Raw genomic sequence first — 24708 nt, 5'->3', positions numbered from 1 at the left:
GGGCCGCGGAGGCCGGGCCCGTCGGTATCGCGCATGCGCGCCGCGGGGCCGGGCGGGGGCCGGCGCATGCGCCGCCAGCAAAGTGCTGACTCATGTACTGCGCAGGCGCCTGGGCCGGGCCCTGCTCTGCCAATCGAGTGGCGGGACGGGCATTGGGTCACTTCCTGTCTCGCGGCGCGTGGGGGGGCACTTCCGGCTCGCCGTCCCCCTCCGCCGCCGCGGCCCCCCCGCCCCCCCGCCCCTTCCCTCGCCCAGCGGAGCGGCAAGATGGCGGCCGGCGGCGGCGCGGGGGCCGCGGCGGAGCCGGGCTGGGAGGTGGCCGTGCGGCCGCTGCTCTCCGCCTCCTATTCGGCCTTCGAGATGAAGGAGCTCCCGCAGCTGCTCGCCTCGGTTATCGAGAGGTGAGGGCTCACCTGGCCGGGCCGGGGGGCGGCCCGAGCCTCGCCTCCCCTTGCCCTCAGCGGCGTTCTCTCAGGGCGGGCGCCCGGCGGCGGGGAGCCCCCCGGGGAGGCAGTGCTGGGGGGGGGCTCCGCCGGTGCGGGGCTGCGGGGGGCAGCCGAGGGGCGTCCCCGCCCGGGGCTGGGTGGGGGACAGCGGCTGGGCTGGGCTGGGGGCCGGGGGCCTGCGCCCCGCTGGGGCTCCCGGCGCCAGAAGGAGCCGCGGGCAGGGAGTTACTCACGGCCAGGCTCTCGCTTTCCCGGGGCCTGGGAGGCTCCCGGGTGGTGCCCTTGGGAGCTAATAAGCGGGGATGAGGGTGCCCGGCCGGCTGCTGGCCTTGGCTGCTGCTCGGCCGCAGCGGAGCACCTCTGACAGTTACCCCGCCGAGAGGCTTCGGGACGCTTCTTGTGGTTTTGCTTTTGATGAAGCGCGTTAGGCTTTTGCAGGCTGTGCGGTGAAAAGTGGTGTCTCACGTCTCCTCTGCTGACAGGCTCCTCGGCGGGGGGGGCCTTTGGGTGCCATTGGCTTCCTTTTAGGTCTCTACCAGTGAAATGCAGGTTGTGTTTTAAGGAGAAATAAAGCTGAAGCAAATCAGGTCTGCCCTTTCTTTAACCAGGAAGATTAGACTCAGAGCACAAGTACTCATTAGAGCCGTTTTATTTAACATAAAGCTTGTTTTATGATCTAAAATGCAAGGTCTAAATGCCATAGCATTGTGCTCAGATGCAGCCCTGAGTTGTTAGGAAACAAAAAATAAATGTTGCAGTGAGGAAGATAATAAAATAAAGCCTTGTGGTATTTCGCTTAATATAGAATGGCTGAGCGTATGAACAGTGGACGCTTCAAATTAGCGTTCTGTGCCTATAGAGGTACAGCAGTGTTTCACCTAGAAAGCCGCACATACTCAATATTTATGTAACTTGGGCAGTTCTTAGGCTAATCTTTCTTTTGGGGACCATTTCAGTTTCGCTTTTCCTTGCGGAGCTCTGCTGTCAGCGGGCTTAAACTTCGTTACTGGAGTGTTTTTGGTAGCAGAATATCACAGAAACACTTAAGTGGATGCGCTTTTGGGAGAGGGCTGTTTCCTCCCGTGGTGAGAACGATGGTTCTGTTTGCCACTTGAGACAGAAGTTTGTTGCCTTTAAGTAGCACTGCCCGAGGTTTGAGTTGTGTGCCTGGTACTGACCACGTTTCAGATGCGGCGAGGTTTAATGCGAGCACAAGGTCTGTGGAGTCTGCAGGACGATATAGTTTATTTCATGCTTTGATATAACACGTGACAAATTGCAGAGGGGGAAAAAAATAGCTAATAATCTGTCTTTAGATTTCTAATCTAAAATGTTTTATCTGTTCAAGTTATTTTTAGAAGATGATTGTTAGCTCTTGTAGCAAGACTGTTGGTTGACACCGTCTGCAAAGTGGTTGGATTTCCCATTAAATAAATGTGCTGTAATAACAGTGAAATGACTAATGTTATTCTTGTCAAAATAAATTAATAAACTCCTTTTCTTAACAACTCTTATATTTAATTTTTAAGTTTAAGCATAGTCAAATTACTGGAGTTCTCCTGTTAGCCGTTATATTCAAGAATCGATTGACTTTGGCCTTCTATTTGATGTAAGTTACAGAAATGCTGACTTGGAAAGGTGTAACTGAAGTGGAACGGGGTTTCCAAAGTCTGTTACAGTCAAAGGAGGCTGTTTTTTAGGGAAGGGTTTTTAACAGGGGGACAACTCCTGCGTCTGCTACTGTGCCTTTCCAAGGAAGAGGCTGCTTTTGTGCCTGCTGCCTTACATAAAGGGTCTATTTTGGGCCTGGTTAAGATTTGGAAGCAGAACTGAGAAAGGAGGTAGTATTTGTTGCAGACGTGTTTATTTGATATTGTCACGGAGGCTTCTCACTTACCGTGAGTAATGGGTTTCCCCGGGAAGCAAAAGTTACTTAAGCAATAAATCACAGTACAATAGCCCAAAGTTATTATTAAATCTCACTGTAGATGCAAAACAACACTTCAGCACATCACAGATTAAGCTGTTATCTTTTATTTGTTTTTATTTGCAAGAACTTGATGATTGGCTGACAGATGCCTTCCACTTTTCACTACCGTAGCAAGTCCACAACTTGTTTTATTAGAACTCAAGCCTCTTATTGCCCAGTCCAGATGAAATTCCTTATCTTGTTCTGGTTTCTGCACCTTTGTGTTCTTATACCTTGTGGGTGTTGTGTCATGTGCAGTTTGACCTATACAGCAGCACAGTACTTGAGGAGTGGCCAATTTCTCCTGTACTCTTATTATTCCCAAACTATTCTCATTTGTTTTCTTAAAATACGCTGCGTACACCTACTGCTGCTGATTTATAGTTGGGTATAAAGAGGAAGGTGAACACAATTAAGAGTCTGAATATAAGGGAGCACAAACTTTTTTGTACATGCAGTCTCTGGGCTTGTTACCCATCAGTGCCCTTCTGGCAGGAGGTGGTGGGGTGAAGCCTGCTGGGTGACACCTCGGAACTGAGTCTTGCTACACTGCTGAGGGTCTTCAAGTAAAGCCTGTGTCTTTGTAACAGTTCCTTTGCTATTTCGGCAGCTTTTTCGGTAGACTAAATTAAAAACGGTTCTCAGAACTAGGGTATCAAAGCTGATGAGTATTTCTCTTCGTTTTTCTGGAGAAATTTTGTATTCTCGAGTTTCTCCTCTTTCAGCTATGTCTCCCATTATGACTGGAAATGATGACAGGGTGGAAAAAGGGAAGGTGACCGGGCATAAACTGGGCTTTGTCTGGGTCAGCAGGGAATCGTGTGTCCTCTTCCTCCTCCCACCCTGCCAACGCTGGCATCGTTGCGTGTGGGTGGGTGAGGGGATATTTGGGTCTCTTCTGCCATACTCTGCAGCAGCACTAGATGATCCCAGACATGAGAAATCACGGTTTCAGCTGGGTGTTTGTGCTGTGATGGGCTGATGACCCCTGCATCCCACCTCCTCTCCAGGAATAAACTGTTGCCAGAGGTGGAGAAGGCTGCGCTTTGAGGAGTATATTAAAGTGGTTAGCAAAGTTGAGTTGTGCAATCTGTTCTTCTAGCTTGCTCATTCACATCGTTGACTGAAAATGTGAAAGAAAGCAATTTTAAGTGCTTAATAGCCAGATATCCATGTCCCTTGGTTTTGTCACAGGAAAAGTTAAGGGCAGAACTAGCTATGGGGGCAGAGCTGCGTTTCTGTTCTCAGGGTGGTTGCCTTCAGGTTTCTGTGCAGATGGGATGTGGTGTGACACTTTACTGCAGCCATCTTAACGTATCATTTCCCTGTATAAATAATGTTCTCCGTGGCCTGCGAGCCTCGCTGAGAAACCTCAGAGCCTTTCAGTGCATGGATGTATGCTTTGCTTTACAATTTTTACTTTTGGTTTGAGTTGGTCTTAAATTTTAACTGGCTCGGAGCTTTGCGTGGATTTGCATGCGGGGCAGAACGATGCACATCTCTGAAATGGCAAGTCTCTACCCGTGAGGCTGATTACAGTGGATGTGTTTTTCTCCTCTGAGTGTTGCCTGCCAAAAGTCTTTACTCCCCAGCTTGTTGCAGACGCTGCTTTGTGTATTTGTTGTTATTATGCAATTGCCCGTTTCGATCCTTCTGTTTTGCAGAATTGCACAAACCTCTGTTGACTCTGTGCCTTGACAGAAAGGGAATGCCTGTGCTCCAGTCCTGGCAAATCCTGCCAAGCATTAGGAGAAGAAACTCCAAACTTTACGGGCAGCTGAGTTTAGAATAACTTAAAAATTAACGACCCTCCAACAGGGAGAGCGATTGTTAAAGAGGCTGACCTGTTGATGTTATAAAGGAGAAATATTTGCAGTATTGGAATTATGTTCCTAATTTTCCTGTGTGGGTAGTGATGCTGATGCTGTGATTTGTCTCCTGCTGGAAGGTTCAGACCAGAGGGCGGGAGAGATGGGACACGAGGGAGGGGACTGTGTTCTCGAAACTTGGATTTGGAAAGAACATGTGATTTTAATGATCTTGTCTTTTATCTGTTGATATAACATATTCTGAGCATTGTGTGGTGCCTCTATTGTGCTGTATACAATTGACGTATCTCCTGTTCTCCTGTTGCAGTGAATCTGAAATCCTGCACCATGACAAACAATATGAGCCTTTTTACTCTTCCTTCGTTGCACTTTCTACACATTACATCACTACTGTGTGCAGTCTGAGTAAGTGTTCCCCGTCCTTTGCTTCTCTTGCTCTTGAGTTACAACTAGGATATAGTAAAAGTAAACCAGGACTATTGTCCTTTTGGTGTTTGTTTCGAGCCTTCTTTCTGAATTAGACTTCAGGACAGAGCGCGTGAGGCCAGCGTTGTTAGCTTTTATACTGGCGAAATGTCCTTGCAGATGGAAGGGGGAAGCTTGTTGATAGGAGTATTTGGCCACCAAGTACTGGACAGTGTTGACTTTTTGGTTGCTTGCTCATTGGCCTGACTTCATTTAGGGAAAATAATTTTTGGTCAAATGAAGTGTTTAAATCCGTTTTGAGAACTTTTAGATTATTCTTTAGGAGTTGTGTTATGATGTTGGAATTAATGATAGAAACATTGTGACTCAAAATACGCTGTATTATTTTAGCAGACATAATTTAGCAATTTCAGCAAAGAAGCGGGTTTGGTCAACTTGTTTCATGTTCTTTAGTGCTTCTGTCAGTATTCAGTGATGCTGCTGGGGAAGCCATTTTATCTATCTAAATTACCTTGTCTGGGTAGAAAGTATCATCCTTGCTTTACTGACATTTCTTGGATTACATTTTAATGAGTTCAATTTCTGTTGCATAGCAATCTGCTTTATTGAAAGAGTTAAGAACATATTATGCTGAACTGTTTTAAAACTTGTACTGAGTGCAAGCATCTGCTTTTTTCAGTACCAAGAAACCAATTGCAGTCAGTGGCAGCTGCTTGTAAAGTCCTGATTGAATTCTCACTGCTGCGTCTTGAGAACCCAGATGAAGCATGTGCTGTTTCACAGGTGAGCACAGATATTGACCAAGTGGGTGAGCCTGAATGTGGAAATGGACTTTGGCCTCTAATTCAGAAATATTTTCTCTAATGTTGCATAAAGCAAAATTAATTAAATTCTTAAAACATGTCAGTACAAACTGGTACCTGCTGAATCTTCCCTCTGCATTCTTTTCTCAGAATTCTGGCTTGTGAGCAAGCTGAAATAAAGGTGACCTGAAGCCTTGGTTGATTCTCTTGCAATTTCCTACAGTCTGGTTTTGTATTGAGTTTTTAAAGCTGGATTCTTCCCCAGTTGTATTTCAGTCTTCTGGGAAAGCATAGATCTTAAAAGCTTGAATCTTAAAAGAGGAAAGGCATGTGAGAAGTGTTCACATAAAGCCAGCCCTACCTGAAGCTACATTAAGCCTTAGTGAGTCATAGGAGGGAGAGCTTTTCCAGATGCTTTTCCCTAACAGGCACATGGGACAGTTAGTGACCTGAATTACTGCAGTTAGTAAGCAGTCACAATCTTTGGTATGAGATCAGAGTGGATTTGAGATGTTGCAGTAGCCTTACTAGTTGAAGTTGCAGTACTCTCAATGCAGCTGCTTGCAATAAACTATATGGAGGAATAATTGGAATGAAGAGAGTTTAAATTGTACTTGATGTCTTTTTCCTTGTAGAAACACCTCATTCTGCTGATAAAGGGACTGTGCACAGGCTGCAGCCGCCTCGATCGAACTGAAATCATTACCTTCACAGCAATGATGAAATCAGCCAAGCTGCCTCAGACTGTCAAAACCCTCTCTGATGGTAGGTGTTTTAATTTAGATTACTGCAACACTTGATTACGTGTAGAAAACACTGTGGGTTTGATGTATGAAATGGTGATGTGCTCTTTGCCCTGCAGTAGAGGACCAGAAGGAGCTGGCCTCCCCGGTGAGCCCAGAACTAAGACAGAAAGAAGTACAGATGAACTTCCTCAATCAGCTGACATCAGTCTTTAACCCTAGAGTCTCGTCATCACCATCTAGCACGCCAGAGACACAGGTAAACAAACAGCCCTAGAATAAGGCTGAAAAAAGCAGCCTGAATTTTAGCGTTAATAACATGGGTGCCGGGAAGAACAGAGGGCAGTAAGCAGCAGGTTTTTAATACACGTGTAAGAAACCCTTTTCTTAAGTGTTTAAATCCTACTTGCATGTTGATGAATGGCAAACGACGAGCTGCTGTTTGCAATGTATTGGCAAAAGTAGTTTGTTGCCTAATGGAAGCTCGTGCTCAGTGATATTCGTAGCATTTTTGAGTTCTGCTGCTGATACTCCTCGCCTGCGGCGTTGAGACTTACTGCAACACTGTGTATTTTTAATGCTTCTGTAATATATATAGTATGTGCTTGCTTTTAGGTGGAAGGAGAGAATGAGGATCAAGCTTCCACAGATCAAACCTCTGCAGCGAAGACAAAAAGCATATTCATTGCTCAGAATGTAGCCAGCCTGCAAGAACTTGGTGAGAATCAGCTTTCTGGCCTCAGGGGGGGAAAAAGTGCTCGAGCAAATGTCTCTGCAGTGTAAGGCCTTACAGAATGGGAAGCAACTTTCTGACCTAAAGGATTCACTCATTGCGTGCTGATGCTGCCAAGGGAGGTTGTGGCTGTAAGGTATTTTCTTCATTGCGGAGGAGATGAGCTCAGTATAGTTGTGTGCAGTTGCTGTGTTTTGGGGTGGTAAGTAAGGCAGGCAATGTAAAAAACCTTATGGGATGGATTATTGAGCAGGTGTGAGTTAGACCTGTTGTGCCCTGTAACATGCACACAGAGCGTTGTGACAGCCGTTACGAGTACTGGCTGAAAACTTCACCATCTGGTCTCTGTGTTGTAAACTAGTCTTCATCCTGTTACCTCATCTAGGATGATATTTTGTCACCACATAGAGTAATTAAGTCAATTATTAATGACCGTTACATCTGTTCTGCATAGAAGCTCTCCCACTGAGCAGTAAAAATAACACTACTTTTAAATATTTTGGTAGGTGGCTCTGAAAAACTGCTGAGAGTGTGCCTGAACCTCCCCTATTTTTTGCGATACATAAATCGATTTCAGGATGCGGTGTCGGCCAACTCATTTTTTATTATGCCAGCCACGGTGGCAGATGCCACTGCTGTTCGCAACGGGTAAGTGTCTGTCGCTGCTCTTCGGTAGATGCAGGGTACGGTGACAGAAAATAACTGTGCTGGCTATGCAGTATCAGTTATTATGCTGCTCTTGTGAGCTGTCTGATGTGTACTTTGCATTGCTGAACCTTAACATATGTCGTTACTTACTATAGATTTCATTCGCTGGTAATAGATGTGACCATGGCACTGGATACTCTGTCTCTGCCTGTATTGGAGCCCCTGACTCCCACGCGTCTCCAAGATGTGACTGTTCTTGCTCTCAGCTGTCTCTATGCAGGTGAATGGATTTTCTGTATTTGTTTTGGAACTTTTAAGTTGCTCTTGCTTTTGTTTTGCTTTGTTACCTGAATGTTTGAGGCTCAGCCCACAAGTAACCTTTATTTCTTATGAATTTGAAAGCTATGCAGCATACTGCGTGGTATGGTGACTGGGTTAATAGGAAAGTCGTTACAGTGACGCTGAATTTCTGTTATGTTCTGCAAAGATTCTTGTCGGTGTCTTGAGAGAAAGACTGACTGATTCAACATCTTAATAGCCTGTAATTTCTGCTCTTTTTTTTTTTTTTACGTTCATAGCGTAATATATTTTTGCAGTGCTTATGGCTTCTACTTAATTGGTTATAGACCCAAATCAACCTTGTTTCCCAGGAGTGGTTTAAATACTCCAGAATCCCCAATGTTTAATTGGTATGGGTAAGATTTTAAAGAGATAATGGCAGTGAAGTATAAAGATTGCCTTGAAAATGGTATTGAATTAAATGGTAAAGCATTTCCTCCTGTAATTGTTCTCATGTGGTTTTGTGGGAAAAAATTTCCTCTTTTGAGAGTAATTCAGGAAAAAAAATTAATCAGTCAGCTGTTACTCTGAGTATTCCCCACTCCCTCAAGTTTACGGGCATGTTTGCTACTGTTTGTTTTAATGTGCTAAGTAGGAGCATTGAGTCCTGAGATTGGCTCTTAATCAGAATGTTACCTCCACTTGTTTTCTATCAGGTGTGAGTGTGGCAACTTGCATGGCCATCCTACATGTAGGTAGCACTCAACAGGTACGAACTGGGTCAACAAGTTCCAAAGAAGAAGATTATGAAAATGATGCTGCTACTATTGTACAGAAATGTGTAAGTAGAGGAGAGAGCGTGTTTATTAGTTTTCATTCTCAGCAAGTGGGGTGCGTAGAATTTGTATTTATTTGGATTGCAATACTTACCTAGTATTTCTAGGTATTAGACTGGCTGATAAAGGAAGTAATGAGGTGGCTAATTGTAGAGGGCAAAACACAATTGTATTTGGAGTTTTTATTTTTATTATTGCCCAGTGGAGCGCTTAAACATCACCATGGTTTTGGATTTATTTGCAGCTTGAAATCTATGAAATGATTGGACAAGCCATCAGCAATTCACGCCGTGCAGGGGGTGAGGTAAGATTTGCATCTCAAGAAGCTTTTTCACTGTTTTTGTGCTGGTGTATTTTGGCATTTAGATTGACATTATTTTCTCTTTTTGGTGCTTTCCCTGCCTTCCCCTTCACTTCTGGCATGATAGCATTATCAGAACTTCCAGCTGCTCGGGGCTTGGTGTTTGCTGAACAGCCTCTTCCTCATCTTGAACCTCAGCCCCACGGCCTTGGCTGATAAGGGGAAGGAGAAAGATCCATTGGCTGCTCTTCGCGTCAGAGACATTATTGCTCGTACTAAGGAGGGCGTTGGGTCTCCCAAACTAGGACCTGGCAAAGGGTATGTAAATACCCCCCTGCAGTACTCACAGTCCGTGTATCTAACCATGCCCAGCAAGCCTCTACTATGGAGTTTTGTTGGTCTCTTGAAATATTATCTCTATTTATATTTATAATTTATAATTCAAGTCTTGATTCTTGGAAAGAAGAGAAGTCATCTTCAGTTTAGCCAAGCAGTCATTTCACTCAACATATATATTTTTTTATTTCCCCCTTGAAATTACATTGTGTCCTTTTTGTTTCTGTAGACATCAAGGGTTTGGTGTCCTGTCAGTAGTGCTAGCAAATCATGCTATCAAATTGCTGTCATCCCTCTTTCAAGATCTGCAAGTGGAGGCATTGCACAAGGTGTGTAAGTAGCATGTATGTTCTTGCAAAACATTTTGCCTTCTCCACTGGAAAACACTTTAAATTCTCTTTTCAATGCTGTCCTCCAGGGCTGGGAGAGTGATGGTCCACCAGCAGTGCTGGATATCATGGCTCAGAGCACATCCATCCAGAGAATTCAGCGGCTGATAGACTCTGTGCCACTCACTAATTTGCTGCTGACTTTGCTATCTACTTCCTACAGAAAGGTAGGAGCTGCCATACAGCTAGAGAACTTCTGTAGCTGAGCCACTGCTACTAAGTGTCATCTGCCTGGAAAATTCTCACTTTACAAACTGTGACTGTGCTAAGAAGAATTTAGAATTCTTTTAGAAGCTGTTGCTGGGGGTCTCTCCCTTTCCTCTTTTCAGAGATGTAAATTTGACAGACTTGTTCTCATAAAAGTTTTCTGAGCTCAGTGGCGTTGGTGAGTTTAGTGAGAAGGTGAAAAGGCTGTATTCCAAATGGATGCTTTTCTGTCGAAGCTGTTACTTGAAGTGTTGCTTACAGGCTTGGAATAGATTATTTGTTTTCAGCCATCCTATGTAATGTTTAATGTAACCTAAGGGGGAGAAGCCTTGAAAACCTGTTAATAAATTAGTTGAGACAAATTTGCTAGAAGAAAATGCTTTTGGAAGTTACTCTTTGTTTTCAAATTCTTATCTTTCGTAATCCTAAAATTTAACTTGTTCTGCTGTTCCTCTAAGGCTTGTGTCTTGCAGCGTCAGAGGAAAGGCTCTATGAGCAGTGACGCAAGTGCCTCCACTGATTCTAATACTTACTATGAGGATGATTTTAGCAGCACTGAGGAGGACAGCAGCCAAGGTAATGGAGTTTGCAGCAAGCAACTTAAGTCAGGATTTTACGCTGTCTTTCAGATTTAGTGGAAACCTGGCTACTGGGCTGTTGCCTTCTTGGGCTGGAATGACATGTAATGCTGAAAATATGAAGTTTGGAAGATCTGTTTGGCAGAAGTAATGCTGACTGTACTCTTTTATGTAAACTGAAGCCTGAGTGGCTGGAATTGAGGCAGTATTTGCTTAAGAGGAGAGTGGAAATAATTTCTTCTTGTAAATTCCTGCTTAGACTTCTGTAGAAGTGCTTGGCCTTGTGATTTGGAAAGGAAGAATGATGATAGCAGACACCTTAACTCTGCTCACTGAAACTCTTTTTCAGGCATTTTCTAAGCTGAGTGGTTTGTGTAAGGTATTTGCTTATAATAGTATGCTTTTGTTTTTCCTGACGCCTGTGTTAGATGACGACAGTGAACCAATCCTTGGGCAATGGTTTGAAGAGACAATCTCTCCGAGCAAAGAGAAAGTGGCCCCACCGCCGCCGCCGCCTCCACCACCTCTGGAGAGCTCGCCTAGAGTAAAAAGCCCAAACAAACAGACTGCAGGAGAGAATGGGAATATCCTGGCCAGCCGCAAAGATCCCGAGTTGGTATGGGAAGGTCTTGGGGCTTCATGAAGTAACTGATGTGCTGGAGCGTTGTTTACCTGTTAGTGGCTAGCAGTGTTGACAGACAGCATGATAAATGTTTTTTTAACATTGACAATGTATTTTAAGTACATTGCTATTTGAGCATCAGTGATTGTCTTGACTTTGAAGAAAGATGTTTTCTCTACTCTTCTGTCAGGTGGAATGTCACGGTATTTGTTACTGCCAAGGAGGCAAAGACTGAAGATAGTATCTATTTGGGTTAAACAGGGAGAGGGAAAACGAGGGCAGAACTGACTCGCTGATGGAATGCTTTTAGCTCCAACTCCGTCGGGTAAAGACAAAAATAAATACTGCAGTTGAGAAGTTAGAGATGTGCAACCTTTTCAGAGAATTCTAAAATTGGTCATGATATAGAACAGAGTTCAGCGAGCTGACTTGTGACAAGTAAACCTGTACTCCACTGCTGGGGTGGAGTTACGGGACTTGATTTATTTTGCTCGTGGTTTAGTATATGTTTAACGTGCTTTTGTTGCTTCTGTAGTGTTTCCTCTTTTTCTTTTCAGTTTCTGAGCCTAGCTTCAAACATTTTGAACTTTATCACTACTTCTATGCTGAACTCAAGGAATAACTTCATTCGCAACTACCTGAGTGTGTCTCTTTCGGAGCAACACATGGCTACGCTGGCTAGCATCATCAAAGAAGTGGATAAGGACGGGCTTAAGGGTGAGTGAGCAGAAATTTTCTGTTCGAGAACATAGACTTTAGGATTTCTAGGAGTACATTTTCTTAGTTTCATGTGGAAATTGTAAATGTAGGAGAGCAACAGTAGTCAATTGCTTGATTCCTGTCTTACAGGCACATCAGATGAGGAGTTTGCTGCTGCACTGTATCACTTCAACCATTCCTTAGTGACCTCAGATCTTCAGTCCCCTGCGTTGCAGGTAAGTCTGTGATTGAATGTGTAAATAAAATGAAGAAATGTTGTTGTCTGTTAATGTCTCTTTGTGGATTCTCTGCACTTTGAGCAGTGGGTTGATGATTCCGTTTGGCCCTAGAGTATATTCTTTTGCAAACAGATCTTGGAATATTTTGGATCCAATGAGTTGGATGAGCTTTGCAGTCATCCAGTACTAAATGTCCTGCAGGGCGTAACTTAATGTCTAGAGTTCAAATTAATCCACTGAACTTTGAAGGTGATGAAAGCTGAAAAGGAAATGAGTTTGTTTATTTTGTTTTGGAGGGTTGTCCATGCGTTTTATCGAGAGGCATTCCTGCATATTTGCTTTGCTGTCAGGACTGATGCCAAAAGGCCTTGGAATTCTCTCAGGAGAGGAAAAAAAATAATCCTTTTGCTTTCATGTACTAACTTTGTAGCCTCTAGGTTTCTTTGCTAGGTTGTGGGCTGACCCGACTTAGCACTATAAGTAGAGGTTATAAATCTGCTTACCAATCAGTGAATTCAATCCCTGTACTTTTTGTTGAGTGTTTTGTACTGTATTTGAAATACTTTGGTGGTTTTTTAAGCAGTTGGGCTTTTCAGAAATCTGCCTTTTTACTATATTTGAAAAGAAGCAAGCATTACTGTGATCAAAGGGGTCATCTTCCAAATTCTTAGTTACTGAACGTAGTAGTATAATCTCTCCTGCTGCGATGTTGCAGTAAATGGGTAGAGCTCATTAATGTCATTTTTTCTGCATTGGCATTGAAGTTGAAAGTTTGTTGTGTTTTAGGTGGCAAAGTGGCAGCATAAGTGTCCCTCCATAGCCATGCTGTATATTTCAGATAGAGAAACTGCTGTGTGCACCCTTACGAGCTCTGGGAGCCCTGGTGTTTATTGTCACCTGTATGTTCAGATCATGCTTTTAATTAGAGCACTGGACAGACTTGCCTTTTTTCAAAAAGTCTCTGTTTTGTTGCAGAACACACTCCTCCAGCAGCTGGGAGTTGCCCCTTTTTCTGAAGGTCCATGGCCTCTCTACATCCATCCTCAAAGTTTGTCGGTGCTCTCACGACTTCTCCTGATTTGGCAGCATAAAGCCACTGCCCAGGGAGATCCTGACGTTCCAGAATGCCTTAAAGTTTGGGAAAGGTGAGGTAATTTTATGTTAAGGTGAAAGCCAGTCATATCTTACCTCTAATTTTCTGTCAAGTGAAAATTCTCTGAGACCAGTGTAACAAGCGTGTCTGCGTTCTCTGAGCGGTGATGGTGTGTGATGCTTGGAGGAGCAGAAGGTCAATCCAGTGTTGCTGGAGTCCTTCATCTAAGCGTGTAAATGAAACCTAGACTCAGGATTTAAGTGGGTGGAGGCTGAATTACTTACAATGTCAAAATGCCATTTTTAAAAAGGGAAGGCAAATGTCTTATTTCAGCAGGTTTCTGGTACGATGGTGCCAAGGTTTTTCCTCTCCTCCGTTACCTGAATGTGCAAGTCTGTGATAGGGTTTAGCTGACTGAAAGCTGTAGTGGACAGCCTTTCCAGTGGCAACAGCTTTGCGTCTCTCTTTCTCCCTTCGAATGATTGTTCATATTTTTCATCAAATGTATTTGGTGCTAATGGAGTTTCTGTAGGTTTTACTGTTCGTGTGGTCTCATTCCAGTATGTAAGCAGTGAATAATTTGTGAAATTGACAGTATTAGAAGAACAAACAGAAAAATATAATTATGAAGATCTTTCTCTAAACTCTAGTTAAAGAGGTTTTAAAGAGGCATCTAAGCAAGGAGAAAAGTAAACTTTATAAACTCTCTCTCCTGTTGTCAGGTTTGTTGGCACACTGAAGCAAAATGCCTTGCAGGGGACTCTTCCCAGTGACACAGAAGATCTGAATGTTGAACATCTCCAGCTGCTGCTGCTTATTTTTCACAATTTCTCTGAGAGGGGTCGCAGATCTATCATGATGCTCTGTATCCAGACAATTGTGGAGCTGACAGTGAACATGGATACCCAGCAAGGTTCTGTGCCCCTTATTGTGGCACGCCTGCTCTTGGTCTTCGACTACCTGCTCCATCAGTATTCCAAGGCCCCCATGTACCTATTTGAACAGGTAAGATTTTGCTATCATGTTCTGGATATTTAATTGGTCACCCAGCAGAAGTCTGTAACAAGCAATTATTTGGTGTGTTCTGGTCTCTTCATGGCCTTTTTGTGAGTAAATCGGTTTTGGTGGTGTTAGAAGACCTTGGAGTTACAATGCATGATTAACTACAGCTGCTGATTCCTAGCAGCAGGTTCAGCTTGAGTGTAAATTCCTGGTGTAACTACTGTCCTAATAAATCCTGGTAAGGACAGAACGTATGTCTCGCCTTATCTTTCAAAATCTTGACTATTTGGGTATTTAGGCACTGTTTTGCTAATACCTGCTATACCATGCTTTAGCTTTTCACTGTTGAGGTTTTTGGCACTGTTCTCATTAGTGCGATACTCATGTTTTGTGCATAGCTTTTTCAGTTGTTGGAAGCGTGACTGTTGATTTAAACTGCTCACTCTAGAATAAAAATCACCAGATAGGTTCCAGGGCTTCCCTCAGAGGCTGGGAATGATTTAGCAACAGAGTATTTTATGGTTCTTTATGGTGGTGGTATTCTTCCCCCCTGTCCCTTAATGACGAGGATGTCATGGGTGCTTTTTTGTTTGTTTTAACTTAGGTGCAGTATAATTTGCTGACTCCACCCATTGGCTGGGTGAGTGGATCCCAGGATAGTAGCAGACGAACGTCAGTCCCGCTTTATCATGGATTTAAAGAAGTGGAAGAAAACTGGACCAAACACTGTTCATCAGGTAGGAAAGAAAACGTAAGGAGTTTTTTATTCCAAGATATGCTTTTACAAATAACAGAGAGCCCTGGTGTGGACAGCTTTTCCTACTTTTAATGGGCACAGTTACAACAGGTGAAACTGCATGTAATAATGCAAGATGAGTTTTATTAAATAAAATTACTGTCATGTAGGAGTATGCTACAAGAAATTAAAAATAAGTATGTATTTATTGTGTCAAGATTGTAGGAGTAGGAGAACCTTTGCTGCATATAGTATAGGCTAGAGCACTTATAATGCATCACGGAGTTAGCTTAGTAGAATCTGGTAGTGGACTTAAAATGTGAAAGGTTATGGGGGTGGAGGAGAGAGAATAATACAATACTACCTAATTAAAACTGTCACTTTGAACGTTTTTTTTTCTGTCCTGATGTTCCAGACGCAGTTCTACAACCCAGGTTCTACTGCATCCTATCTCTAGAAGCTTCTGAAGATGATCTGAACCGTCTAGATAGCATGGTATTGGGATTTCTGTTTTAAAGACCTTTCTGTAAGCCTTCAGAAAGCCACGTTGTTTTGACAAGAGCCAGGGAAAACAGACAAGAAGGAAAGACTTGATGAAGCAGAAAAAGCAGAAATTTTTCACTAAGTGGAGAGTAGTGGCTGGATAAGACAATACGGGATTCCTTTTTGCGCCTAATTGCATGTCAGAGAAGTCAGTATGCAAAGGCTGTGAAGATGTGTTGGACTGCTTGTAGTAATGCTTGTGATTCAAATATGTGTGCTGTGACAAGAGGGCCCTGTCACGGCCACGCTTGTTTTTCTGTGCTGCTGAAACATCTTAAACTAAGACACATGGCATTGGAGTTGCTTCCTCATCATTTTGCTCCATGTTCTTTCTGGGTTTTGTTTCCTCACTAAATTTACTGTCATCAAGATTGTGGGCTTGCTTCATCCATGCTTCCTCATAACCAGTTCAGTGGTACTCCAACTGGGGAGAGAAAAAACAGACAGAACTAACTTCCTGAAGTTTTATTTTGCATACTTTTGGTCTGTGGGTATTCTGAATACTTTAGAGAAGAGCTTGGCTGTATATAAATGTAGAGCTGTGCAATTTGCAAAGCAAAGATCCTGACTTGTCATCTCTTGCAGGTTTGTGAGGTCCTTTTCTCTAGGACTACGAAGTATGATGAGCTTTACACAGCCCTGACTTCATTACTTGCAGCTGGATCACAGTTTGATACACTTAGGAGAAAAGAGAACAAAAATGTCACTGCACTGGTAAGGCAGTGTTGCTGTAATGTTGTCTGTGTTGAGGAATAACAAGTTTTCAAACTCTGTATTTTCAAGCAAAGTACTTAAAAGTATTTTGGGCAGTGGTTGGAGTAACGGGGAACTTAAAAATCCCACAGCTATTAGTAGTGTTTATGGTGGCGGTACATCTCAATGAGTTTTTAATCCATCACGTGTTTTAGACTTGCTGTATGTCCCTGGTAGTTCCAGGAGGTCTGGCTAGAACATGACCAAGAAGAAAATAATTGTGTGCTCTTTCCTTTTTCTTTTCTAACTCCTCTTCGTTGCTTAACGTGTTGTATAATATGACAGAAACTCAGTCTAGTATGCGTTCATCTGATTTGGCCCATGTACAGGAGTCGAGAGTTTCTGATAAGATAATTTCACTAGCTGTAATAATTGAAACTTTGTTTACTAATTTGTCCAACTGTACTTTTGTTTAGGAAGCCTGTGCACTTCAATACTACTTCCTGATATTATGGCGGATACTAGGGATTTTGCCTCCGTCCAAAACCTACATGAATCAGTTGGCTATGAACACACCAGAGATGAGTGAATGTGATATTTTACACACATTGCGCTGGTCTTCCCGGCTGCGAATCCCATCTTATGTCACATGGATTAAGGTAAAGCCTCATATTTATAGGGGTGTTTTGTAATGTTGTTGAGAGTAAGAATGTCAGTCTCTTGTTCTTCCATGCTGACTGCACGTGGGACTTGTTATGTGGGCATGATGGTGAAAATTGGGAACTTGTGTCCGTGTTTTCTAAAGTGTTCTAGCCTGTTAATTGTCAGAGTGGTTAATGGTAGAGCACTTTTGAAGTGTGACAGGGCTTCTTTTGGCATCTATAGGATCACCTTACCAAGCAGGGCATGAAAGCTGACCATGCTGCTTCTCTCATTGAATTGGCCTCCAGCAAGTGCAGCTCAGTGAAGTACGATGTAGAAATAACAGAAGAATACTTTGCTCGACAGGTAAGGGGGGGTGAATGCAATTGCACATGCAGAGCTTCTCTTTTCATGGAATGATTTGCACTTATTGTTCCATCCCTTTGTATTTTAAGATATCTTCTTTCTGTGGTGTTGATTGCACAACTATTCTCCAACTGCACGAAGTTCCCAGTTTACAATCCATTTACACCCTTGATGCTGCAATTTCCAAGATTCAGGTTTCTTTAGATGAGCACTTTTCTAAGCTAGCTGCAGAAACTGATCCGCAGAAGTCTTCAGAGATAACCAAGAACCTCCTGCCTGCTACTCTACAGCTTATTGACACGTATGCTACGTTTACCAGGTACAGTCCTTTCAGATTGCTAGTAGGAATACAATTTTCTTCTGTGCGTAGGACTTTCTTTGCATTTTGTTTGTTGTTTTCTTAGACATAGGTGCCTTTTTTTTGTAGTCCAGTATAATTACTCTAACTTGCATCCTCTAGAGTGTCTGTTGTTTTAAAAGAAGAATAAAAAGTAGCTTCTCAAGCCATGTATGTGAAGTTGTTGTTTCTAAGTAGCATCCTTGTCTGATATTTCAAGGCTTTTTGCAAGCTTGCAAAATCAGCTTTTCATCCAAAGATGAAACCTATTCTCACCACTCTCTCGGATAGTGCTACTTAAGGTTATTTCACTGAGATAATATTGAGACTGTCAGACCATCACAGAAGGGGTTTAATTCTTACATTAAGAGTCTGAAGTCTTCTAAACTCTCGTTAGAGCCCATGTAGAAGAAAGCAAAAGTAAATCAGCTTTTTCTTTTGAGTGGGTGTTTTTCCTGGTAAGTAGCTTAGAGGAGATAAAAACCCAGAACTCCCTTAGTGGTATAACAGAAAGTATAGGGCAGAACTTCAGAACTTTGCTTGCTTATCTGTCGCTGTATTGACACCCTTGGTTCTGAAATGGAGAGCTGTTTCCTGAAATAAATCCTTTCCACCCTGAACGCAGATCTTACTTGCTACGGAGTCTCTCCGAAGAGGGCTCCACTGAGAACAAACCCTCTGAAGAGAAGCTACGAGGTTATGCTGCTGTCCTGGCCATTGGATCCAGCCGTTGCAAGTCTAATACCCTAGGTGAGGGTGCTGGATAGTTCAGATTTCCTTCTCTGTATAGGTGAAGCTTTCTACAATGCTGCCAACGTTTCATTTCAAAGCTCTGTGCTGGCTAATGTGTTCGCAGTCGCTTTGTTCAAATAGTGCGCTATCCAGGCAGCAGCAGACTAGGAAGTCTTTCCCTTTTAGTATCCTAACAACTGAAAAAGTTGGGCAAACCTTGAAAGTAACTATCTTGTGGACTTATCTGGAGTATTGAAATGCTTTTATAACCATAATATATTATAGCTCTGGTGGCATGGCGTAGTAAAGAGAATTATGAAATGTTGGTATGTTGGAAGGCTGCTGCGAATTAATATTTTTGCCGTGTTTTCTGTTTTAATTAAGTGAAAGAAGCTGTGAAGGCTCTTGCAAACTTCTAGGGATGATTCTGACTTGTAGAAAAGCATGGAACTAGCCTTTAACAGAATTACAGCTCAGGGTTTTTTTAGCAGAATTTAGCTACAGTTGTGTCTTAATAATTCAGTTTTAAAGAGTGTTATAGAAGCATTGCAGTTGTCTATAGGACCCGTGAAATTACTCAGTGACTTATGATTATGTATTAATTGCAGGTCCAACACTTGTTCAGAACTTGCCATCAGCTGTGCAGACTTTATGTGAATCGTGGAACAACATTCATACAAATGAGTTTCCAAACATTGGCTCGTGGGTGAGTCCAGCCTCGTGGATTGACCTGGGTGTGATCTTAACTCCATAACTTGCTGGCAAGGGGCAGGCAGTATGTCTTTCTGTTAAAGGTAAAGGGCTCTGATTTGTGTGCCTGTGTGTGTCTCAATCCGTAGCGCAACGCCTTTGCGAATGACACGATCCCCGCCGAAAGCTACATCAGTGCGGTTCAGGCCGCCCACCTTGGTACTCTCTGCAGCCAAAGTCTACCTCTTGCAGCTTCCTTAAAGCACACCCTGCTCTCCCTGGTCAGACTCACTGGGGATCTCATTGTGTAAGTGACGGGGTTTATATCGCTTTTTTGCTCTATATGTCTGCTCTTCTGAGTGTCTGTCTTCACCAGGCTGTTCGGGCGGAACACTTGGTGAACTGGCGCTGTATGTTGAAGTAAGGCTTTAACAGAGCTTTTGGTTTACAGTTCTAAATAGTAAATGAATGAAAGATAGCCTTTCTGTCTTGATCTGGCATCTCTAAAAGACAAACTCTGAGAGACCTGTAGTCCTTTTTGTTGAATAGGGACTTGAAGAAATTGGGATCTGAACTGAGACAATATGGATCTAATTAACTCACTTGTGTTTTGTTACTCACTTGTGTGACATTTTCAAAGCATAATAAAAGTGAAATGGAAGAAATTTTTTTTTCCAGGGACTTACTCTAAGATATTCTGAAACAAAAAAATAGTTATTGACACTGCAGACAAGTCCAAAAGCTATACTATGCCACAGCAGGACTGTCTGGTAGGAAAATGTTGTAACTGTATATGCAACAATGACACATGTAGAGTTTTCCAGATGAGGACTGTTTTTTCTGAGGGGAAAATTGCTGTGCCAGTGTATTTATTCCAGCTTTCTAAAAAGGGTTTTATCACTGATTTCCATCCAGACTTGTGCCTTACTTGTGTCACTTAGGAGTTATCTGGTAAGAATGTTCTCTGATACATCATGCAGAGAATTAACTTGTTGGCTTTTCTTTTCAAGCTGGTCGGATGACTTGAACCCACCACAGGTGATTCATTCCCTATTGCCCCTCCTTTTGGAGACCAGCACAGAGAGTGTGGCAGAAATAAGCAGCAACTCCCTAGAAAGGATCCTGGGCCCTGCAGAATCAGATGAATTCCTGGCACGTGTTTATGAGAAATTGATCACAGGATGTTATAACATCCTGGCCCATCACTCTGATCCGAACAGGTAACGGGGCTGTGTGGCTTGCAGTTCTCCTCCAAGAAAGCTGTATACAAAGAATTACTACAGTATGTTCAAACATCAGTGTCAAGATGTGCTGTTCAAAACCAGCACGACAGAAAAGCAAAAAATCGGCTTATTTTTATCTGTGGAAGGGTTCTAGATCTGTGGACTAAAAAGATGAGATTTTTTTTTTATTCTTGTTAGAATTTTCAGCGCTGCTGTTAAGGCAGCGTGGATTTTCATCATCTCTTGTAACTCTGAATGGAGCATGGATGTATCTGGATAGTTTTTTTTATTTCGGCAAATAGAAAATTATGTAAATACAAGCACAAAATCAAAGCTGAAGATGCCGACCTAACTCGCTTTATATTCCTTTGTCTCTCTTCTTGCTGTTTCTAAGGATGGTTAATCCCTGCTTTATCATAGCAAACTAGCCAGATTTGTGCTTCCCACCCCTGACTCACTGAGTGTATGGAGGGAATAAGCTTGATGTGCAGATGTGGATTCTACCCATCTGAAACATAAAACCATTAGGCATGATGATGTTGCATCTTTTTAATACTGATCCCCTCTGGATGGAAGGTATTCAGAGGGAGATCTACTGTGCCTTCTGGTAGAGAATGTAAATGTAATTGGATTTTACTTGCAGAGTGTGTTGTGGAGTGGGGATGAGAGCAGGAGAGAATGGGAAGGAGTAACACTAAAAGAGACTTGAAGTGTAAAAAGAGCAGCCATTTATAGGAATTTATAATGTGAGGAGTCTGAAAGGTCTAGATTATTATAGGTTCCTGTGTAACTTGCCTTACAGCATCATGTGCCACTTTTTTCTGAACACCTGGTGGATTTGTTGTTTATGTATGATTGTTCATCAACTGTTTTTCTCCTGTCTCTTGGAAGGAGAGCTGCTTTCAGTTAGTAGACAGTTTATTAGAATTAGCAAAACTGGTCACTTCTCAGCTCTTAGGATTAAGTAGTTTAAATTGCTCTTCTGTATTCTTAATATGCATCTTTTGATCCTTAGTGGCCTGGATGAGTCCATCTTGGAAGAATGTTTGCAGCATCTGGAGAAACAACTGGAGAGCAGCCAGGCCCGAAAAGCCATGGAGGAATTCTTTTCAGAAAGGTGAAGTCATCCTGGAAGTTGTAGCCTAGGAACTTTATTTCTCTTCCTTTTTCTCTTAGCTTGCCACTGTCAATACCTATGTGACTTTAATGCCTTTGCACAGGAAAATACGGAACTGTGTAAAGAGAAGATGCCCTTCAAGCAGTGCAGGGGAGTGTGAAAAGACTTTCTGTGTGGGAGAGGACCTAGGTCTTTGTCACTCCAAGTAAAATATTCACCGAGCCCTCACAGTGATCATCAGTGGGGAATCCTGCAAGATGATTGTTTTATCAAAGGCATTATAAGGATATTTTTGAGAGATGCTGGTCTGTAGGGCTGTTAGATCAAGTACAGATCAAGCTGCAAAATCCCAAGTTCTCTCAGTGCTTCCTTGGGGCTATAGGTTGATGTTTTTAAGGGTGGAGGTGGGGTGTTGGCCTGACTTAGAATTATGAAGGCAAATTGTGATGGAAACGGCATAGCACAAAAACAAATGTTCTGAAGAGATATGAGGGTGAACTGGAGGAAAGGTTTTGTGTGTTGGAAATCCAGCCTTTGTCTGGTTTTTCTCTCTACTTGTTTAACAGTTCAAAAGCAGTCTAGTGGCTGTTCTGTGTTAACATGGAAGGGAAAAATAGGCAAGAAAACATAGAATTTTGGTTTGGAAACCAGTACAAGCCTGTTTGTGACTTGATACGTGGAGAATACTGATATGCTCTTCAGGAGCTCGTGAGATCTACAAGGTTTAGTCTAAGCTAAGGGCTGTTTGTTTGAAAGCAATTGCTGTGGCCTGGATGCCGAGTGATGCTAATACAAACTATTGCCAGTCTTAAGTGTGAGGGCAGGTACAAGTGCAGGTGGAAAAAAGGGATGGGTCATCTTTTACAAAGCTGACAATTCCTCCTCTCCATATAGTGGAGAATTGGTCCAGATCATGATGGCGACAGCCAATGAAAACCTCTCAGCGAAGTTCTGCAACAGGGTGCTAAAATTCTTCACCAAGCTCTTCCAGCTGAGTAAGTAATTGTTGAATCTCTTCTGTCCTGCCTTTGTCCCCTTCATACTGTTCTTGTATTAGACTATGATATGAAGATACTTGAAAGAACAGCTGTAAGAGGAAGTGGAATGACAGCTTCACGCTTTTAATGGAAAGCCATCTTCAAACATGTTTGTTGTAGCATCTGTCACTCACTAGTAACTTTCTCCTCCAGCTGAGAAGAGTCCCAACCCCAGCCTGTTGCGACTTTGTGGCTCTTTGGCTCAGCTGGCTTGTGTGGAACCTGTACGTCTCCAGGCCTGGTTAACCAGGATGACCATGTCCCCACCCAAAGACTCGGACCAGCTGGACGTTGTGCAAGAGAACAGGCAGCTGCTGCAACTCTTGACAACTTACATTGTTCGGGAAAACAGGTAAAGCACAACCTTTGTAGTTTCTTTTGTGTGCTGTTCATTTCTGTTGTTCTCTAGATGTGCAGATTGCTTGCGAGTTGCTGGTGGTTTCTTGTTGTCAGTTTTCAAATGAAGTGATGGGGAGTGTGGCAGTTTGCCCTGAAGGCATTGCTGTGACAGTGCTCTTGCGGTGTGGGGCTTAGTGGTATTTCACTGGGTGACGTACCTGTCTGAAACTTTCTCCTTTTTGATTAGCCAAGTCGGAGAAGGAGTCTGCACTGTTCTACTGAGTACTCTAATACCAATGGCAACAGAAATGTTGGCCAATGGTGATGGCACAGGCTTTCCTGAACTGATGGTCGTGATGGCAACTTTGGCTAGTGCAGGACAAGGTGCAGGACACCTCCAGCTTCATGGTGCTGCTGTTGATTGGCTAGGCAGATGGTAAGAGAGAACTGTGTACTGCTGTTTGTTCGTTTGCATCACTTAGACTGATTATTTTTTTTAAAAAAAAAAAAAAATTCCTGGTAATCTGGGGACAGATGTTCATGTTAACTGAAACGTTTCTTAGGGTTGTTTTTTTTCAGAATGTAAAGTGTCTTAGAGAGGCTGATCTCTGTCCGCCCATTAAGAATTACCCTGTGTTTTCTTTGCCTTTTCCATACATGATGGTTTAATTACTGCATTTATACATTTCTTGTGGTTAATCCAAAGCAAACTGAATGCTTCAGGCTATTTGTCAGAACTGATTATATACCTCCCAGACTGTAATGATCTTCTCCACTGGTTTGTGTTACAGCAAGAAATACCTGTCTCAGAAGAATGTGGTAGAAAAAATGAATGCAAATGTCATGCAAGGGAAGGTAAGACATGTGACGTGCTTAACTTGCAGGAATGAATCTCAGGCCTCAGCTGTATCAGCTGTCCTGTTTTGGTTTCATAGTGGGAGTTTTAAAGCAATTTGGTTGGGGGACCGTTCTGCTTTCTTGCCTTACAGCAGCTATTGTGGGATCTAAATATTGTCTCTCATTTTCATTCATGTCTACTTTATAGCATGTGACTATCTTGGAGTGCACATGCCATATTGTCTCTTACCTGGCCGATGTGACTAATGCACTGAGCCAGACCAGTGGCCAAGGACCAAGTCATCTTTCTGTTGATGGAGAGGAACGGGCGATTGAGGTGGATTCAGACTGGGTGGAAGAGTTGGCAGTGGAAGAGGAGGACTCTCAAGCTGAAGATTCGGTAGGCAATAGTTAATGCTGCAAATGAGATGAAGATTTATTTTGCAGCTTTCAAATCAGAATTACTCAGGTTATAAATCAAGATTTCTATTGTTGTTGTTTATTCCTAATGTGGGACTGAGTGAGGAACCCTAGCTGTCAGATCTGGAAGAGAATCTGTCGTTAATGCATGCTTTAAAATTTGTCTCCCCAATATATATTTTTTCTTACTGGTTTTCTTACATTCACTCTTTTGTGTTGCTTTAAAATGTTACCATCTCCTCTTTCCATGTGGTTTGATACCAACTGCTGCCTTTTAGTGAAGTGATCCTAAAACTTGCTATTCTTAAAATGTGCATTTGTTGTCTGAGGAGTGTATTCTGTACCCTGTGCCTTTGCTGTAGCTGCAGTTGTGACACCTTTCCAAAATAACTTTCTTCTTGATAGGATGAAGATTCTCTTTGTAATAAACTCTGTACCTTCACGATCACACAGAAGGAATTCATGAATCAGCATTGGTAAGAATCTCAAATTTGTGTTTGCAATTTCAGCCTGATATTTCTGGCCACTGAGAGGGAAACAAATGCACCTGTGGGCCTTACTGAGGCATTGTATTTTATAACTCCTCTGGCTTATTTTGTGCAGGTATCACTGTCACACTTGCAAGATGGTTGATGGGGTTGGTGTTTGCACAGTTTGTGCTAAAGTTTGTCACAAGGATCATGAGATTTCTTATGCCAAATACGGATCATTCTTCTGTGACTGTGGAGCCAAGGAAGATGGCAGTTGCCTGGTAAAGTGTCTTTAAATCAACTTACAAGCTGTGGTTTCTTCAGTTTTTAAAGTCTTTTGCAGAGGTT

General features: G+C 42.8%; 1 protein-coding gene across 5 annotated transcripts in view; it reads left to right on the top strand.

Annotated features, from left to right (window-relative positions):
* Positions 1 to 33: 33 nt before the first annotated feature.
* The window catches only part of UBR4 (ubiquitin protein ligase E3 component n-recognin 4), a 78682-nt gene continuing 54007 nt past the window's right edge, over positions 34 to 24708 (top strand). For all 5 annotated transcript variants that reach the window (XM_056333009.1, XM_056333008.1, XM_056333007.1 and 2 more), the window contains exons 1-37: positions 34 to 401; positions 4552 to 4649; positions 5350 to 5453; positions 6109 to 6238; positions 6336 to 6475; positions 6832 to 6934; positions 7456 to 7597; positions 7753 to 7877; positions 8593 to 8717; positions 8957 to 9016; positions 9141 to 9331; positions 9579 to 9678; positions 9768 to 9905; positions 10404 to 10521; positions 10952 to 11139; positions 11703 to 11862; positions 11995 to 12080; positions 13059 to 13228; positions 13899 to 14181; positions 14783 to 14915; positions 15330 to 15409; positions 16043 to 16171; positions 16627 to 16809; positions 17036 to 17158; positions 17248 to 17477; positions 18121 to 18245; positions 18836 to 18933; positions 19067 to 19224; positions 19928 to 20137; positions 21156 to 21257; positions 22152 to 22252; positions 22448 to 22646; positions 22881 to 23069; positions 23425 to 23488; positions 23679 to 23870; positions 24296 to 24366; positions 24494 to 24641. In XM_056333009.1, the coding sequence (XP_056188984.1) occupies positions 34 to 401; positions 4552 to 4649; positions 5350 to 5453; positions 6109 to 6238; positions 6336 to 6475; positions 6832 to 6934; positions 7456 to 7597; positions 7753 to 7877; positions 8593 to 8717; positions 8957 to 9016; positions 9141 to 9331; positions 9579 to 9678; positions 9768 to 9905; positions 10404 to 10521; positions 10952 to 11139; positions 11703 to 11862; positions 11995 to 12080; positions 13059 to 13228; positions 13899 to 14181; positions 14783 to 14915; positions 15330 to 15409; positions 16043 to 16171; positions 16627 to 16809; positions 17036 to 17158; positions 17248 to 17477; positions 18121 to 18245; positions 18836 to 18933; positions 19067 to 19224; positions 19928 to 20137; positions 21156 to 21257; positions 22152 to 22252; positions 22448 to 22646; positions 22881 to 23069; positions 23425 to 23488; positions 23679 to 23870; positions 24296 to 24366; positions 24494 to 24641 (5364 nt within the window). The remainder of the gene's footprint in view (positions 402 to 4551; positions 4650 to 5349; positions 5454 to 6108; positions 6239 to 6335; positions 6476 to 6831; positions 6935 to 7455; positions 7598 to 7752; positions 7878 to 8592; positions 8718 to 8956; positions 9017 to 9140; positions 9332 to 9578; positions 9679 to 9767; positions 9906 to 10403; positions 10522 to 10951; positions 11140 to 11702; positions 11863 to 11994; positions 12081 to 13058; positions 13229 to 13898; positions 14182 to 14782; positions 14916 to 15329; positions 15410 to 16042; positions 16172 to 16626; positions 16810 to 17035; positions 17159 to 17247; positions 17478 to 18120; positions 18246 to 18835; positions 18934 to 19066; positions 19225 to 19927; positions 20138 to 21155; positions 21258 to 22151; positions 22253 to 22447; positions 22647 to 22880; positions 23070 to 23424; positions 23489 to 23678; positions 23871 to 24295; positions 24367 to 24493; positions 24642 to 24708) is intronic.

This window comes from Falco biarmicus, chromosome 3 (assembly GCF_023638135.1).
Source record: "Falco biarmicus isolate bFalBia1 chromosome 3, bFalBia1.pri, whole genome shotgun sequence".
Taxonomy (NCBI): Eukaryota; Metazoa; Chordata; class Aves; order Falconiformes; family Falconidae; genus Falco; species Falco biarmicus.
Note: the sequence above shows the minus strand (reverse complement) of the source record. Positions and strands in the feature narration are given on the sequence as shown.